At 51.0% G+C, this 16,096-nt stretch overlaps 1 protein-coding gene across 2 annotated transcripts in view; it reads right to left on the minus strand.

The window, feature by feature from the left end:
* CCDC149 (coiled-coil domain containing 149) overlaps positions 1-15,886 on the minus strand; it is a 102,991-nt gene extending 87,105 nt beyond the window's left edge. Inside the window, exon 1 of one of the 2 annotated variants that reach the window (XM_047798195.1) lies at positions 15,668-15,886. In XM_047798195.1, coding sequence (XP_047654151.1) covers positions 15,668-15,715 — 48 coding nt within the window. In that variant the 5' untranslated portion in view covers positions 15,716-15,886. The remainder of the gene's footprint in view (positions 1-15,667) is intronic. The other variant, XM_047798194.1, reaches the window with a different exon arrangement.
* Positions 15,887-16,096: the final 210 nt, after the last annotated feature.

Raw genomic sequence — 16,096 nt, forward strand, 5'->3', positions numbered from 1 at the left:
GGCTTGGATCCCACAGTTGCTGTGGCTGTGGTGTAGGGTGGCAGCTGTGGCTCTGATTCAATCCCTAGCCTGGAAACTTCCATATGCTGTGGGCGAGGCCCTAAAAAAGCAAAAAAAAAAAAAAAAAGTGGAGGAACAGACTGAATGAACAGCCTGGCATTTGCTCTCCTGCACGCGCCTGCACGCTGCACGCTATATACGACTGGAGGTGCCCTCGCCAACACACACAGCGGTGGTAGTGAGCACAGTCAGCATAACACCGACGTAGCCAAAGAAACTAAGCAAACCGGAAAGGCACAAAACATCACAGGAAAATCTCGAAGTCGCTCAAGAGAAGCCCTAAGTCAGCCATCTGGGCTTCCTGATAGTGGAAAACAGCACAGTTCGTATTTCTAAAACACAGGCTCCAAGTACAACAAATGAATGGTGTGTCAACCCCCAGGAGTCCTGCGCTGCCACTAAGGCTGCTGCTGAGTTAGTGACACGGAAACGATGCACTACTTGTTGCCAAGCAGAAAAAAGAACGAGTTATGAACACAGTACAGAGCAACCCAAGTTGGAATACCGGTTTCCTGGTTGGGGGAGGGTGTTGACTGGGAAAAGGCACACCAGCCACGGGGCGGGAGCTGGGAACGCTCTCTACCTTGATGACGGGTGTGCGCACATGGAAGAGTGCCTGGAGCATTCCCGGTGTGCATTCATCGCACATAGGTTAGCCTCAATACAAAGGGAAGAGTCAAATAGCACAGCCTATAAACTCAGTTCTAGAAGGTATGGGGAAGTGTCTGAGCGATTATACACTAGACTGTCAACAGCAGTCCACTCCAGGGTACTGGAATCATGGGTTTTGCCTTTTAAACGCGTCTATGGTTTCCAAATGTGGGGAGAGAGGGTGCAGTGAATTCCCGTCACTCAAAGTTAAATCCATCACGACCCAAGGTTTTATCATCTCTAGGGAATACCTTCAACCATTCAGTGGTCGTCACCAACCTTTCCTCATTCACAGATTCAGGCCATCAAGGACAGGGCCCCACGGCTGCCTAAGGACATTCTGTGATGGGAGTGAGTGGGTAGGGATGGGGGGCTTAGAGTCCCTAAGTTCCACAGAGCCGGTGCGCAGACAGGCTGGGTCACCCAGTGCACCTGCCCTCAGCTGACAGCACAGAGGTGGCGTCCGGACTGACCTTCAGGAAGTGGTCACGGCCGCAGGTCTCCTGACTCTACTTGTGCTTAACTTCTGGCCTAAACTGAAGTCTTGGCTGGAACCAGGCCCCAAAAGTCTCTTTTTCAGCTGAGGTTCCTAAGTTCAGAGCTAGGTCAGCTGCTGTGAGTGCATGGAGGATCTGAACTAAGTCTCCCAGAGGGAAAAACTTCTAACCTTAAAGTTTAAAAGCCTAACTCCACCTGCATGCTTCTTGCTGAGTGACGATAAAGGACTCTGAATTTCTGGATTTTTGGTAAACACTCTGAATTTCCATTTCTTCATCTATAAAATAAGGACACTGCCGCCTGCTCATTCTAACTGATAAAAAGTGGTTATAAGGAATTGATTAAGGAAGATGAAGGTGAAAACATCCTGTTGGATTTTGCACCCCAACTTTTAGCAAAGTGCCTGGGACAGAGTTAAGCCTCTTAAATATCAGTGGAAGAAAGACAAATATAAATAATTATTTTTAATTGTTTTTCACGATGAGAAGACAGCCATAGGACAAAACAACAACAACAACAACAAAATTACACAATTTCTTTGCATGAGATTCCACCATAGGTGGCAAATAACCTTGGAACAAACTTAAATTCTAGTCCAGAACAGAGTTAAAGGCTGGCATCGGGGCAGACACACTATGCGGTACAGGTCCGAGTCCATGACAGAAAGTAGCTCTTTGTGACCAAATGATTTCCCACCCACAGCTTCTGCCTGACTCTTTTCAAGCAATATATCTGATAGAATAAGATTCCAGTTTGGAAGAAAGGAAGGAAAAAAGAAAGGAGGCGGGGGGGAGAGTGGGATGGAAGAGCCGACTTCTGGTAAATTCACAGACCCCTTAGAGCTTATTACAAGGAAATTTGATTTACTCCCTTTAAAAGATCACAAACTATATTTTGAGAGTCAAAAGGCTTTGAGATCAAATGGAGATAAGGAGACTTTAGGGAGAGAAACAGGTGAGAAGGTTATTCTGACAAACAAAAAAGGATGTACTTGTTTTAATTTAGTAGTTCTTCAATTCAGTTACCAGCTGAGAATCCAATGAGTTTGTCATCTCTTTTAGATGTGCTCATTACATGCAGGACACTGTTTCAGGCACAGTGGGAAATTCAGAAATGAATCCACCACCATCCTGGGCTGAGTGACTGCAGGCTGGAGGCAAGGCATGGCCAAAAACCATTCCAGTGGGAGGCGGCCAGGGAAGCACTGATCCCAGAGGTGTGTCTAGAGATGCTAGGGGTGGCAGCCGCAAAAGGCCCTTCAGTTGGGGGGTCAAGGTGGTGGTGACCAAGCCTTGAAAGAGGAGTGAAGAGAAATAAGAAAATAAGAATTCCAGGCAGAGGGCACCGCCTGAGCAAATACGTGGAAATACAGGCTTCCGGCAGAGACCCCAAAGTGGTTCTGCTTACTGGGAACACAGGACACGTGAAAAGGAGAAATGCAAGTAAGATTGGAAGGTTTGGTTTGGATGAAAGTAAGAAAGGCCTTAAATGACCACAGAGCCGGGGTCAAAGGGAAAGCCAGTAGGGCTGTGGAGGTCTTTGAGCAGGAAAGGGATGGAAAACAGTTTTGCTTCCAGGCAAATGAGGGTTTTTGTTTTTTGTTTTTGTTTTTTTTTTCCTGCTTTTTAGGGCTGCACTTGCGGCATATGGAGGTTCCCAGGCTAAGGGTTGAATCAGAGCTGCCGCTGCCAGCCTACACCACAGCCACAGCAACGCCAGATCTAAGCCGTGTCTGTGACCTACACCACAGCTCACGGCAACGCCAGAGCCTTAACCCACTGAGAGAGGCCAGGGATCGAACCCGCAACCTCACGGTTCCTAGTCAGATTTGTTTCCGCTGCGCCACAATGGGAACTTTTTGACCAGGCAGAGACAGATGGGACGAAAAAGCAGAAAGAGGTGCGGGAGGCAGGGAAGTTGAGGGGGAGGTGGCTCTAGTTCTTGGCGAGCAAGTGCTGTGTCCTGAGCACTGAAACCACCTGAAGATGAGGCTTATTCAGGGAGTTTCCGCTGTGGCTCAGCGGTAACGAACCCGACTAGTATCGATGAGGACTCCAGTTTGATGTCTGGCCTCACTCAGTGGGTTAAGGATTTGGTGTGGCCGTGAGCTGTGGTGTAGGTCGCAGACACGGCTCAGATCTGGTGTTGCTATGGCTGTGGTGTAGGCCGGCAGCTGCAGCTCTGATTCGACCCCTAGCCTGGGAACCTCCATATGCTGTGAGTACAGCCTTAAAAAGACAACCACCACCACCACAACAACAAATGAGGCAAGTAGAGTGGTCAGCAGGAGACTGGGCAGAGGGAGAGGGAGAAGGATCCAAAGTCAGAAGAAGGTGAGTAAGGCATTCGGGGAAGAGGCTTCAGAGCGCAAGGTGCCCAGGAACTGACTGAGCAGCCTACAAACACACTGGAAGTTCTGGCAAAGCTGGAGACTGTCAGCAAAGCAGGAAGGCTACAGACTGACCCCGACATCACTCGCCAGTCCAGAGCAAATTAAAAAGCAAATTGGAACTGGCTGAAAAGAAGGGGAGTCCCATGGCTGCCACCTCCAATATTGCCTTGGTCGTGGGCTCTGCAGATGGCAGAGCAAGCAGGTATGTCAATCTGCGCCCCATCAATATGCATTTTCAATGGCATCATGTTGACAGCCGGCAGCTGACACATCACCTCCCTCTGCTGAAGCATCACAGAAGCCCTGGGAAGGGTTTTCCTAAAGCCCAGGCAAGGACAGAGCCACCACCTTGGCTGTGGAAGGTTTAAATACATGTTCACATGTATCATCTCGCTTTATCCTCCTTGTAGGAGAGACGCACAAGGCAGGTATTATCCTCGCTGTATAAAATCCAGAGAAACTGACGTCTGGACAGGTCAGGAGATTGGCCCGAGACGGTGCAGCAATCTGGTGGGAGAGCTTGATGACTTACGTAACCGGCTGCAGCCTAAGACAGGAAGCTGGCCAGGGCAGCGGGAAGCACATGCTGGGCCCTGGGGACACTCACTCCTGGCTCCTTCCGGGCCATGCTCAGCCTGGGGAGAGGGTGGAGGTGGGGCACACCAGCAGGCAAGTAGACTGGCTTCAAGGAGGATGTGGAAAATGGCAAGGTGAACCATCTCCCTTCCCTCCCTCCCTTCTTTCTTTCCTTCCCCAGGGACCTGCCAAGGCTCACGTGCCTGGCACTATGCAAACGCTGAAGACCACCTACCTCTCTGAAGTCCTCACCTTCAGGAACCCCATCCTGGGAAGCATCCCCCCAATATCTTCCTGACGGAAATATATCACCACCCACATCCCAATCTTTTGAGGCCCATGGGAGGTAGGAAACCCAAGCAGAGGCTGTGACACTGGAGCTGAGCCTTAAAGGGTGAGTAGGACATCATCTTTGGACGCAAGCAAAGGCTTAGAGCTGCCGCAGGGCATGGGATGATCTGGAACAGGAGTTCTACAGGGAGTCGGGGAGGTGGTGGCATCAGGGTAGCGGGCAGTTATGGAAGATGAGGAAAGAGCAGGCCCTCGGAGGCCACCCAAGGCATGGCTTTCCCTCTGCAGGCCCCGGAAAGCCATCCGAGAGCTCTAGGCCAAGGAGTGCCCAAGCATTTCAGAGCTTGGGATGACAACTTTAGTAAGTGCATGGAGAAAAAGATCTCAGAGGATGTTTCTGTACATTTTCTGGGAAGAAGGGATGAGAACCTGGGCCACGGTGGGGTGGTAGGCCAGGTGACACGCAGCCCTTACTAAGGACTTGTACCAAAGTAGAAATACGGGCCTTCATAAATAATTAGATGGGTGGAGGGCAAGTTGGGACGAAGAATCGAGGGTGACTCCATAGTTGCTGTCATTCACTGAGATGGGACAGAAGGGCAGAAGAGAGCGAGGAAGGGCAGAAGGCAGAGTTCAAGGTGAGTGCAAGGTCCCTGGGGGACCGGTCCTGAGGCCCCGAGGAGGGATGCAAAGCCCAGCATGGAGGGGAGAAGAGTGGAGGGTCAGAGGCTGCTGCACGGCCAGGTGACAAGGAGCTTGAGGCCTGAAGAAAGACCGCCTGAAGCAAAGGGGCTGGCCGTGGGCGGCCTTGGCAAGAGTATTCCTAGGAGCGACAAAAGGGGTGGAAGGCAGACTCAGGTGGGCTCAGAGGGACGGGGACAAGGACAGGTGGCCTCCTGTGTTCTGCTCAATGCTCATCCCCAGGGAACCTCTCCCCTGCTCAAAGGGTACAGTCAGGCTCTTTGAACCACCTCCAAAAAGAAGGCCACTCGGGACCCCAGCCCTCCCGTTAGAGCTACCTGGGCCCTCAAGGGGATGACTTAGAGAACAGCACTGATGCTCAACCGTGCACTCCAAGCAGAGGAAGACGGCCGGGATTTCCCAAACAAACCCTGTACCCTGCCACCGCTGCACCTCGGCTTTCTTCATTCCTTCTGCCCAGAACACCTGTCCTTTCCATTTCCACTGGCTGGGATCCTACCCAACCTTCCCGGCCCAATGGCCGCCCTCATCAAGAACCTTCCTCAGTGCCCCAGTTGAAAGGAACTTCCCCTTAACTGGGAGAACACCGATCACATGTGTGCCCCATCCTCTGCCACCACTAGACTGCAAACCCCTTAAGAGTTACTGTCTCACGTGCAAGGCATTGCACAAAATGGTGCTCATTATGTGTCTGGTTCACTGAAGGCTGAGCTGTCTCACTGAAATACCCTGGGCTGTATCTCATTCTTCCTTCCTGCCAACCCGCCAACCTAACACAGTGATGGAGCCATCCTGAGGACACTGACCCCCACCGCATGTTGTCACTGATGAACTGTAGGTGGGAAGGCATGCCTGTGAGTCTTCCCATAAATGAGATGGTGAAATCCAAGTCAGGGCCCCGCAAATGGACAGGACCAGGTCATGGGGGGATGGTATCAGCATCCCCACTCAGGTCCTGCACCTCTTGAGCCACAGCATGAAGCCCCATCATTCTGGAACTTCTAGAAAGAACATCATTCTCGATCACCCAACACAGGTGGTCATGGTCCCTTCTCTTAGGGGCTCACTAACTTGCATAGGAGTTAAGAGCCTTTCCTTTCTCAGGAAGCATGTAAGGCCTACATGAGTGGTTTGGAACCTCCACTCTATAAGGCAACAGGACAAATAGCTCACTTCAAGCTTGGGGGGTCATGGATGACTATATGAGAGAGGGGGGTGTCTATTCTACCTGGAAGGACCGGGAAAGGCTGTGGTCAAGGAAGAGGCAGAAGGCCCACCTGGCTGAAGTCAGAGTAACAAGGCGGCAGCCAGAATGCAGAATAGATCAGTTTGCCTGGAATAGCCAATTTATGAGGGAAAATGAGGCATGAGGCTAGCAAGATAGGTCAAGGCCAACTAGAGGAGGGCTGTGAATACCCTGAAAAGGGGAGCTATTTGAAGGCTTCTAAAGAAGTGGATCTGGTAAAGTCTCTTTTTTGGAAGGTAGCTTATAGGCTAGTTGTATAGAAGGTGGATTGGCTTAAAGAAGATCTGATGTTTTGAACAAACTTAAGATGTTCGTTCCAATAAAATATCATAAGATAATAGAAACAGAGTAGACCAGAGGTGAAACGGGGAGACTTGGAATAAAGACTTGAAAATAAAAAATCTGCCAAAGGTTTGTGTTCCTTGGGGAATCACTGATGCCACTTTACTTGAAGGATGAGAGAGAGGCTGCCTCCCAAGCAAAGCCAGGAGGTGCCCGAAGCCCCAGCATGGTTTTACTGGTGGAAAGCCAGGTGGTGGATAAGAAATGTTGCTTGCTCTGGTCCTTTTCATTCAGGGACTAGCCAAAGTCCTCTTCGAATCTTCAGCCAATGTATTTTATTCAATGTGAAAGTCACTAAATTTTCATAACATAACAAGAGTAGAAACTGTCAATTTTAGAAGCACATATGCGAATTTCCCTGCACAGGAGAGAACATGAATCCCATTAGTTAAAAATAGCCATTGTGCTCACTTTCCCCCACATGCTAATTTTAATAAACTTACTCTGAAATTAGCCTGCCACTATGAAGAGAGCTGCTCATCAAAGAGGCTCCTGGGAAGCTCACCTTGCAAGAGTCCAGGCGCTCCCAGGAAACTGAACAATGCAGAGTTCTAAACGGAACTCATCCCTCTCCTCACCAGACGCGGTCACCCCTCAACCCTCTGTCATACCCAGCACCGCCACTCGCAAGCCACACCTCACGGGTCATCTCGGGTTCCTTCTATTTCATCTTCCTGATCCCACTGGCGATGAAATCCTATATGGGTCTTCCTTGAAAATCTTGAGGCTGTATCCCTTTCTCGACCTCATTTGTTCAAATACCCAAGTATGTCTATATTCCGTGTTCACTGCGTGCCTACAAAGGGCGAGGCAGAGAGCTAAGTGCTAAGGTCACAATTCGTAACATATGGTTCCTACTCTCAAAGAGTTCAAGATCTTTTGGGTCCAGCAGATTAGAGACAAGTCAAGGGTTAGTTAAAAAACTGTGTTAAGTGGCACGATTTAGGTGCAGTGGGGTAATTGGGACTATTGATGGCGACAGAAAAGCCTAGATTACCGGTAGCCTATCTTTACTTGTCTTTTCCTGATTTCCAGGAGAGTTACCGAATTTGTCTTCATAGCCCTCCTGCCTGGCCCAGTGCCAGGTGCAGGGCAAAGACTCAGTGACGACTGAGTTCAGTAGAAACAAATCTATCCCAAGTATTTTCATCAATTTATACTCCAGCTAGAAAAGCTTTCAGGAGTTCCTGTCATGGAGCAGCAGACACGAATGCGACTAGGAACCATGAAGTTGCCGGCTCGATCCCTGGCCTCGCTCAGTGGGTTAAGGATCCGGTGTTGCTGTGAGCTGTGGTGTGGGTCACGGAGGTGGCTCAGATTCTGCGTTGCTGTGGCTCTGGTGTAGGCTGGTGGCTGTAGCTCCAACTGGACCCCTAGCCTGAGAACCTCCATATGCCCCAGGTGCAACCCTAAAAAGCAAAAAAAAAAAAAAAAGTAAATAAATAAATGCCCAATCTAAACATTTATCTGATTTAAAAAAAAAAAAAAAGCTTTCAATGGCTTTTACCAGCTACATTCGAGCATGCTCTTCAGTCTTGCTTCTGAATCGTTCACCATCTGGTCTACCCTAGCCATCCAGCCTCAGTTTCCACTGTATCTCAACCCTTCAGTTTCAGCCTTTATCTGGAGCAAGGGCCAACCAACCATCAGCCTAGTGCTTGGGGCTGCTTCCTATCATGTTCGCCTGTGACCGTCCTCAGCCAAGGGGCGGGACCCACTTCAAGGCTTCCTTCATCTAAGAAGCATTTTGCCACTTCTTCAAGCCTCACCGACTGCCTGTATACGGAGCTCAGATATAGTATTCATTGTTGCGCGCTGTTTGTCCATTTAATAAGAACAGGAATATGAATAATGCTTTGAACTAGTAAATGATTCTCTACTTATCCACCTTGCCTCAAATTCCTGTAACTCCTTCCCTGTTCCTCCCCACATACCTTTCTGCCGTTTAAAAGCCAGACACGCTGCCTTCGTATTGCAAGGAGGACAGCGCTCAGCAGAACCCTGGGAACAAGTGACTAGCAGTTTCGAGAACCCGATCCTGAAGCTCCAGAGTGAAGAAGAGTCTCCCCAGCAGCTCCCTCCCCCCACGACCCTCCAAAAGGCTAGAAAAGATCTCCAGAGATGAGGAAAAGGCAGGCAGGGTGCAAGGAGGGAAAACCGGATTAGGAGTGCGTATCTCAGAAGGAGCGTTCATCCACCTGGGGCAGCGAGAGCGACGTAAGGACGTGGGACCGAAGCGCTCGCTCGCTGGGGGCGAGGGGCCAGGTGCGCTGGAAGCCTGCTGAGCTGGGGAATCAGAGAGGGAGCGAGTAAAGCTCTCTAGGGCGATGGCTGGCCTGCATATCCACCCCCTCTCCTTTACTCCTGCTTTTAACAAAACCAGGTTTATTGAGGTGTCATTTACAAAGAGAAAAACTCACCCTTTTGAGGTACACAGATCTATGACTCTGAACAAACGAATGTGGTCATGTAGCCATCACTCCAATCAAGGCACAGACATGGAGAGCACCCCCAAAAGTTCCCTCGTGTTCCCCTGCAGTTAATCGGCTCACCCACCCCAGCCTCTGGCAACCATTGGTCTGTTTTCCTGTCCTTTCTGTTGTGCCTTTTCAAGAATGTAATTTTTTTTTTTTTTTGGCCTTTATAGGGCTGCACCTGTGGCATATGGAGGTTCCCAGGCTAGGGGTCAAATCGGAGCTGCAGCTGCCGACCTACACCACAGCCACAGCAACGCCAGATCTGAGCGGTGTCTGTGACCTACACCACAGCTCACGGCAACACCGATCCTTAACCCACTGAGCAAGGCCAGGGATTGAACCTGCGTCCTTAAGGATGCTAGTCAGATTTGTTTCCACTGAACTCCAAGAATTTCATTGAAGTGGAATCTTCCAGTTGGTGCCTTTGAGGCTGTGCCTTCTTTCACCTGCTAAATGTTTTGAAGACTCATCCGTGTTTCCGCTTGGACCAGCAGTCTGTTCCATCTTAACGCCAAGCAGGAGTCCATGACATGGCTGTAGCAGTTTATCTCCTTGCCATTTAGTGAACACTGTGCTTGCTTCCGGTTTTCAGCAATTATAAATAAAACTGTTATAAAGACTCATGCATACAGGATTTTGTGTGGACACGTGTCTTCATTTCTCTCAGGTCAACATCTAGGAGTAGGATTGCCAAGTTGTCGGGTTAATGAGAAACCGCAGAACTGTTATCAAAGTGGCTGTATCCTTTTATAGTCCTCCAACAACGCAGGAGACTTCCTGCTGCTCTGCATCCTTGGCAGTAATTGGTTTTTCCATTTTGGGTTTGCGTGTCCGTTTTTCCAGCCTAATAGATGTGTTGGGGTGTCTTACTGTGATATGAATTTACATTTCCCTAATGGCTGGTGGTGCTTAGTATCCATTTGTGCTTCTTTGCCATGTGAATCTCTTTTTTCAGTGAAGAGTCTATTTCACTCCTTTGCCCATTTTTAAAATTAGATTGTTTTCTTACTATTGAGTTGTGAGAGTTCTTTATATATTCTGGATATAAGATATGTGTTCAGCACAAAATTTCTCCCAGTCTGTGGCTTGTCTTTTCATTTTCCTCAGAGACTTTCAAAGAGCTGACATTTTTTATTTTGATAAGGTCCTTTTTTTCCTTTTATAAAGGTTTGTGTATTTCGTGTCCTGCATACCTTTCTAACTTCTGAATAGAGCCCTCCCAAGTTGAAGTTGGGCACATTCAGCTCAAGATGACATTTCCCAGCTTCCCTTGCAGCTAGGGGTGGCCATGTGACTATGCTCAGACCGATGGGGTGTGAGAAGTGACAGGTTCAGCTCTCCAGTCATCCTTAATTAAAGAAAAACCCCTTGGAGAGTTCCCATTATGGCTCAGCTGTAACGAACCTGACTAGTATCCATGAGGATGCAGGGTGGATCCCTGGCCTCACTCAGTGGCTTAAGGATCCAGCATTGTTGTGAGCTGTGGTGTAGGTCGCAGACGAGGCTCAGATCCCAAGCTGCTGTGGCTGTGCTGTAGGCCAGCAGCTGTGGCTCCTATTGACCCCCTAGCCTGGGAACTTCCATATGCTCCATGTGTGGCTCAAAAAAAACAAACAAACAAAAAAAGCAAATAAAGAAAAAGAAAAAAAGAAAAGCCCCTTCCCCTTTCTCTCTCTCCTTCTCATTCCCGTGGGCTGGGACCATAGGTGGCAGCCACCCAGCTTTAGCTCTACAGTGGAGGACCACCCCTCAGAAAGAGTCTGTGAGGCTAGAGAGATAAAATGAGAGGCTCATGGTCCAAGAGTCCAGTGAGAAAGAAGGAGAAGAGAACTGAGCCCAACACTAGCAGTTTTCCCAGAACGCATCTGCTGCCTTCGGAGGTCAGAAGTCCAAAATCAGATGTCGATCGAGCCCCTAAGAAGGCTCGAGGGGAAGATCCTTGCCTGTTCCTAGCTCCTGGTAGCTGCCAAAAAGCTTGGGTGTCCCTGGCTTGTGGCAACACAACTCCAATCTCTTCCTTTATCGTCACACGGTCTTCCTTCTTTTGTGTCTTCACATTGTTTTCCCTCCATGCATGTCTGTGTTCAAATTTCCCTCTTCTTATAAGGACACCGGTCATTAGATTAGGAACCCGCTCAAATGACCTCACCTTACCTGATCACACCTGCAAGGATCTTGTTTCCAAAGAGGGTTACATCCACAGGTATGGGATGGAAGGCTGGGACTTGCACATGGCTTTGGGGGACACAATTCAACCCACGAGATCAGTCGACACAGTCCCTCTGAGCTGAACCTCCTTGGATGAGGTTTTTGACCACGTGCACCAAGGAAGAAGCGGAAACCAAGACGTACCCTTAGATCTCCGCCAACAAACAAGACCCAGAGCTGCGCCCTTAACCACAAGCTCAGACTGCAAACCTGTTGAGACCCTATCTCCCAGACGTCCGTGGCTGTAATTTAGGCAGAGGCCCAGGGTTAACTGCCTTTGACATCTTCCTCTGAGCCCCTGTGTTCAATACACTCAAGGAATATGGGATTGATTGCTATCGAATTAATGAACCAAAATTCAAAGAATGAAATTGAATTAGGCATGGTTCATCATAGGGCAGTAGGCTGAGAGAGGGCCAGGATTTTTATCTCAGAAATAAAGGGACGGATTGTCTGCATGACTGCATTTCAAGATTTCCCCCTGATTTGCAAGTTCACCTCCGGTGGTGATGAGAAAAACATTCTCCCCTCCCCAGACATTTAATTTCCAGAAAAGCATGCCAGCCACACTTTTTTTCACAGGCATGGCCATGTTTACTTCAGGGCCTGAGGGAAGGCTGTAATTTCAGCTTGTTATACGAAAAATATGAAAATAAAACTGATCTCTGTAGGATCATTTAAATGAAAACTGCTTCCTAGAGGCAAGCTGAGGAAGCACACTGATTGAAAGCGAGCCCAGGGCTCTGGGCAGGAAGGGCAATGGAGCGTGGCTACAGGGCAGGAGGCAGGACCCGGGACTCCCGCAGAAATAGATGAGAGGCATCAAAAGCCCATCGGACTCCAATCACCTGTCTGGTGACACCTTCCCCAGTCCCTCCCACTGGCTTCCCCAGTCACTTTCCAAGACCTCTAGCCACTGACCTCACTCTTCCCTGAATCCTATTTGCCTGGGTTCCAGACGATTTCTCCACACCAGACCCAGATCCAGTTCACACCCATGGAGACCCAGTCAGCTGAACTTGAGCGGGTGGCGGACCCCCCCACCCCCACCCCGGGAGCTCCGTTTGTGAGAAAAGCACATCCGAGGACTGTGCCCCGAGGCCCTTTCGGGCAGTAAGGGCATTCGTTTCCTGTGGCTGCTGTAACACACCCCGCAAACTGGGTGGCTTCAAACACAAGTTGATTCTCTCACTGTTGTGGAAGCCAGAAGTCCAACGTCAAGGTGTTGGCAGGATTGGTTCCTTCTGGAGGCTCTGAGGCAGAATCTGGTCCAAGCCCCTTCCAGCTTCTGGCAGCTGCCCGAAGGCATAATGGCATGGCATCCGCTGGCTTGTCGCTACCCAACTCCAAGTTCGGCCTCCATTTTCACACAGTGCCTCTCTGTGTGTCTGCTTCCCCACCGCCTTCTCCTGAATCTCTGTGTCTCAAATCTATCTTTATTTTCTTTTATAAGAACACTAGTCATTAGATTTCGGGCCCATCCTAAATCCAAGATAATATCATTTTGTGATCCTTAATTTGATGATATCTGCAAAGACCCTATTTCCATATAAGGTCTTATTACAGCTACCGGGAAGTCAGGACTGAGAGGCATCCATGAAGGGAAGAATGCAATTCAATCCACTACAGTGGATTTGGAGACAGACCGAGAAACTTGCATTCTCCCCCCTAAAAGTCAAGTGACTCTTTGTACCAATTGCTCCCAAAATGACTCTGACAGAGGTGACCTGTAACATACACTCTGAGAAACACTGATCCAGTTGCTGAGGATTCAAAGATGAATAAAACCCAGGCCCCTTGTGGGAGAACCCGCTATCCGGGAGATGATATGGACAGATGAAGTGATGGTTAAGATACAAAGTGGGGCCCAGTGATCTCAAACTCTGGAACCAGACAGACAGAGGTTCAAATTGTGGCCCCTCTGGCTGTGAGGCTCTGAGAGAGTTCCTTGGTCTGTCTGAGTCACAGTTTCCTTACCTGTAAAATAAGAAATACTTCCTGCCTCACGCCAGTATGAGAACGAAGCCTTGTAAAGTGCTGAACATGGAGAATGGACTCAAGAGACAGCCGTGAGCTATCACAAAGGCAGGAAGCACATTCATTTTCACATCCCCACAGCCCCAAGCCGTGCGCCCTCCACATCCTGAGCTTTAATGACTGTCCGAAGGCGAGAAGGCTTGATTCAGGAGACACACAGCTGGGATAGGCAAGGCAGCTCCGAACAGACCCGCTTCTGGATCTTGACAAGCATTCATTGAGCACCTGCCATGTATGGAGCTCGAGGTGTACGCCCTTGGCCCAAAGAGCCAAATAAAACCCACGGCCTCGTGGGGAGACCACGGGGCTGCGATACTATGTGGTCGGGGCATGGCAGCCGCACCCTCGCTCCAGGGACAGCCTTGACAGTGGCTCCTTCTCTTTGGTTCCGCATCCTTCGCATCCCACCCTTCAGTATTCTCTTATGTTTCCTGTGTGACTCTCCTCCCAAACACCACCATATGCTTCAGGAGCTCTTTGAGGACAGAGGGGTGGCTGTCTTTTTGGCCGTTACATCCCAAACACTGAGCAACGTACCTGACTCGGAACAGGCATTCGACAAGGGTTTGATGGGGTAGTGAACATTGGGCTGTTTCAGAGCGCAGCACTGGATTACGAGAAGGAACCTCTTCCAGCTTCCCTGACTACTGGCTATGATTCTTTTTTTTTTTTTTTTTTTTTTTTAGGGCTGCACCCACAGCATATGGAGGTTCCCAGGCTAGGGGTCAAATCGGAGCTATAGCTGCCGGCCTACTCCACAGCCACAGCAACACAGATCCGAGCCATGTCTGTAAACTACACCACAGTTCATGGCAACGCCAGATCCTTAACCAACTGAGCAAGGCCAGGGATCGAACCCAAGTCCTCATGGATCCTAGTCAGGTTCGTTACCACTGACCTATGATGGGAACTCCTTCGTATGATTCTTGATGAGCCAGAAGAAAAGATCCCTACAGGGTCTGTCCTTTGACATAAAGCCTGAGAGAGGAGATGGGAACAGGCTACACTATAATGGACCATGATACTGTACAGTTAATCCATGCAGACCAAAAATGAACTAACTGAACTTGGGGAGAAGCTGTGACAGGCCCTTCCTCTTCAGAAACAGAATGCTTTGCACACGGGAGACATTACATATGGTTTTGAGACTGACCTAGAGGCCCAGGAAATGATTAAAGATGAAAGACATTCAAGACCCTACATCCAACACCCAGCGTGGGAAGGAAGACAGCAAACCATTACGGCCTGTGTTGTGTGTACAGGGGTCTGCAAAAGAAGGTCCAAGCTGGTCGTGGGGACGGGGGTGGCTCTTAGGAGGGAGAGAATGGAGAACTTCCGTCGGGGGGAGGTCAGTATGTCTAGGTAAGGTGGCTGACTGCCATCACAAACGGTGGTTAAGTCAGGACCAGCGACTTACTTGTGCGAGGAGAGGGCAGCACTCCCTCTCACCTGGAGAAGCCAGGCAGCTGCTCCCAGGCCGAAAAAACCCTTAGGACACTGAGGAGGGACAATACAGGAGGCCCAAAGCGGACACCAGGGATGCATGTGACAAAATAGTTTGGGGGCACGGTATTTTCTGTTTCCACAAATCGGATAACTTCTGCGCCAGTGTTTCACTCCTTTGATAAATGGCCTGCCACCTTACACACAGGAGGCCCCCAGTAAAACATGTGTTGAATTGAGGACGTGAATGAATAAAGCTACGGGGGAGCCCACAGAACTGCCCCTCCCCCAGACTTCCCCTGCAGGTGACTCCACCTGGCCCGGTGTGGCCCCAGGACCCGGATTTCCCCCCTGGCACCACCTTTCCGCTTCAACACAGAGCGGCCAATCGCTTGGCTCCAAAACAGTGGCGACCGGGCAAGCAGGTGGGGCTTGGCTCCTGCTCCCGGATCCCCGCGCTTCTCTCTCCAATCCAGGGCCAAAGCCTGCCCGGAGGGAAGGGCCCTATCCAAGGGCTGGCACCAGCTGGCATGGAAGAAAGTGGCGCGGGGCAGACCGGAAAGTGCGAGAGGAACTGCGCACCTGGCGGGGGCACGGGGGCAGCGAGTCGAGGCCGCGGGTGCGCGTCCCCTGCGAGTCCCCGCCCCGCTCGGCCACCCCAGGGGGTGGGGGGCGGTGGCGCGGGCTCGGGGCCGGCGGCCGCTCGGCCCGGCCCACCCCGCCTGGCCCGCGCCTCGGCCTCACCTCGCTCACCAGCCCCTGCCAGTCGCTCTCGGTCCGGTCGCCGTTCATGGCCTCCTCCTCCGCCGGGCGCGGGCCGGCTGCACGGACGCCGCCCTCCTCCTCCTCCGCCTCCTCCTCCGGCCGCGCCGCCGCCGTGGCCGCCACCCGGGCCCCGCGCGGCCCCGCGAGGGCCTGGCGCCTCCGAGCCACCGCGCCGCCGCCTCCTGCGGCCGCCCGCGCTGTTGACTCAACGTCAGCCTCCGCGGGAGGAAGGGGAGGAGGAGCCGCGGCCGGTGCCTGCTGCAGCCACCACCGAGCCGCCCCGGCCCGCCCCGCGCAGCCCCCGGACCCCACGCAGCTTCGGGACCCCGCGCATCCCCCCGCCCCGCGCAGCCCCGGTTCCCCGCGCTCAGCCTCCTCTAGAGAAGGGGGAGCAGGGTCGCCGTCCAC

The sequence above is a fragment of the Phacochoerus africanus genome, chromosome 10, assembly GCF_016906955.1.
Source record: "Phacochoerus africanus isolate WHEZ1 chromosome 10, ROS_Pafr_v1, whole genome shotgun sequence".
Taxonomy (NCBI): Eukaryota; Metazoa; Chordata; class Mammalia; order Artiodactyla; family Suidae; genus Phacochoerus; species Phacochoerus africanus.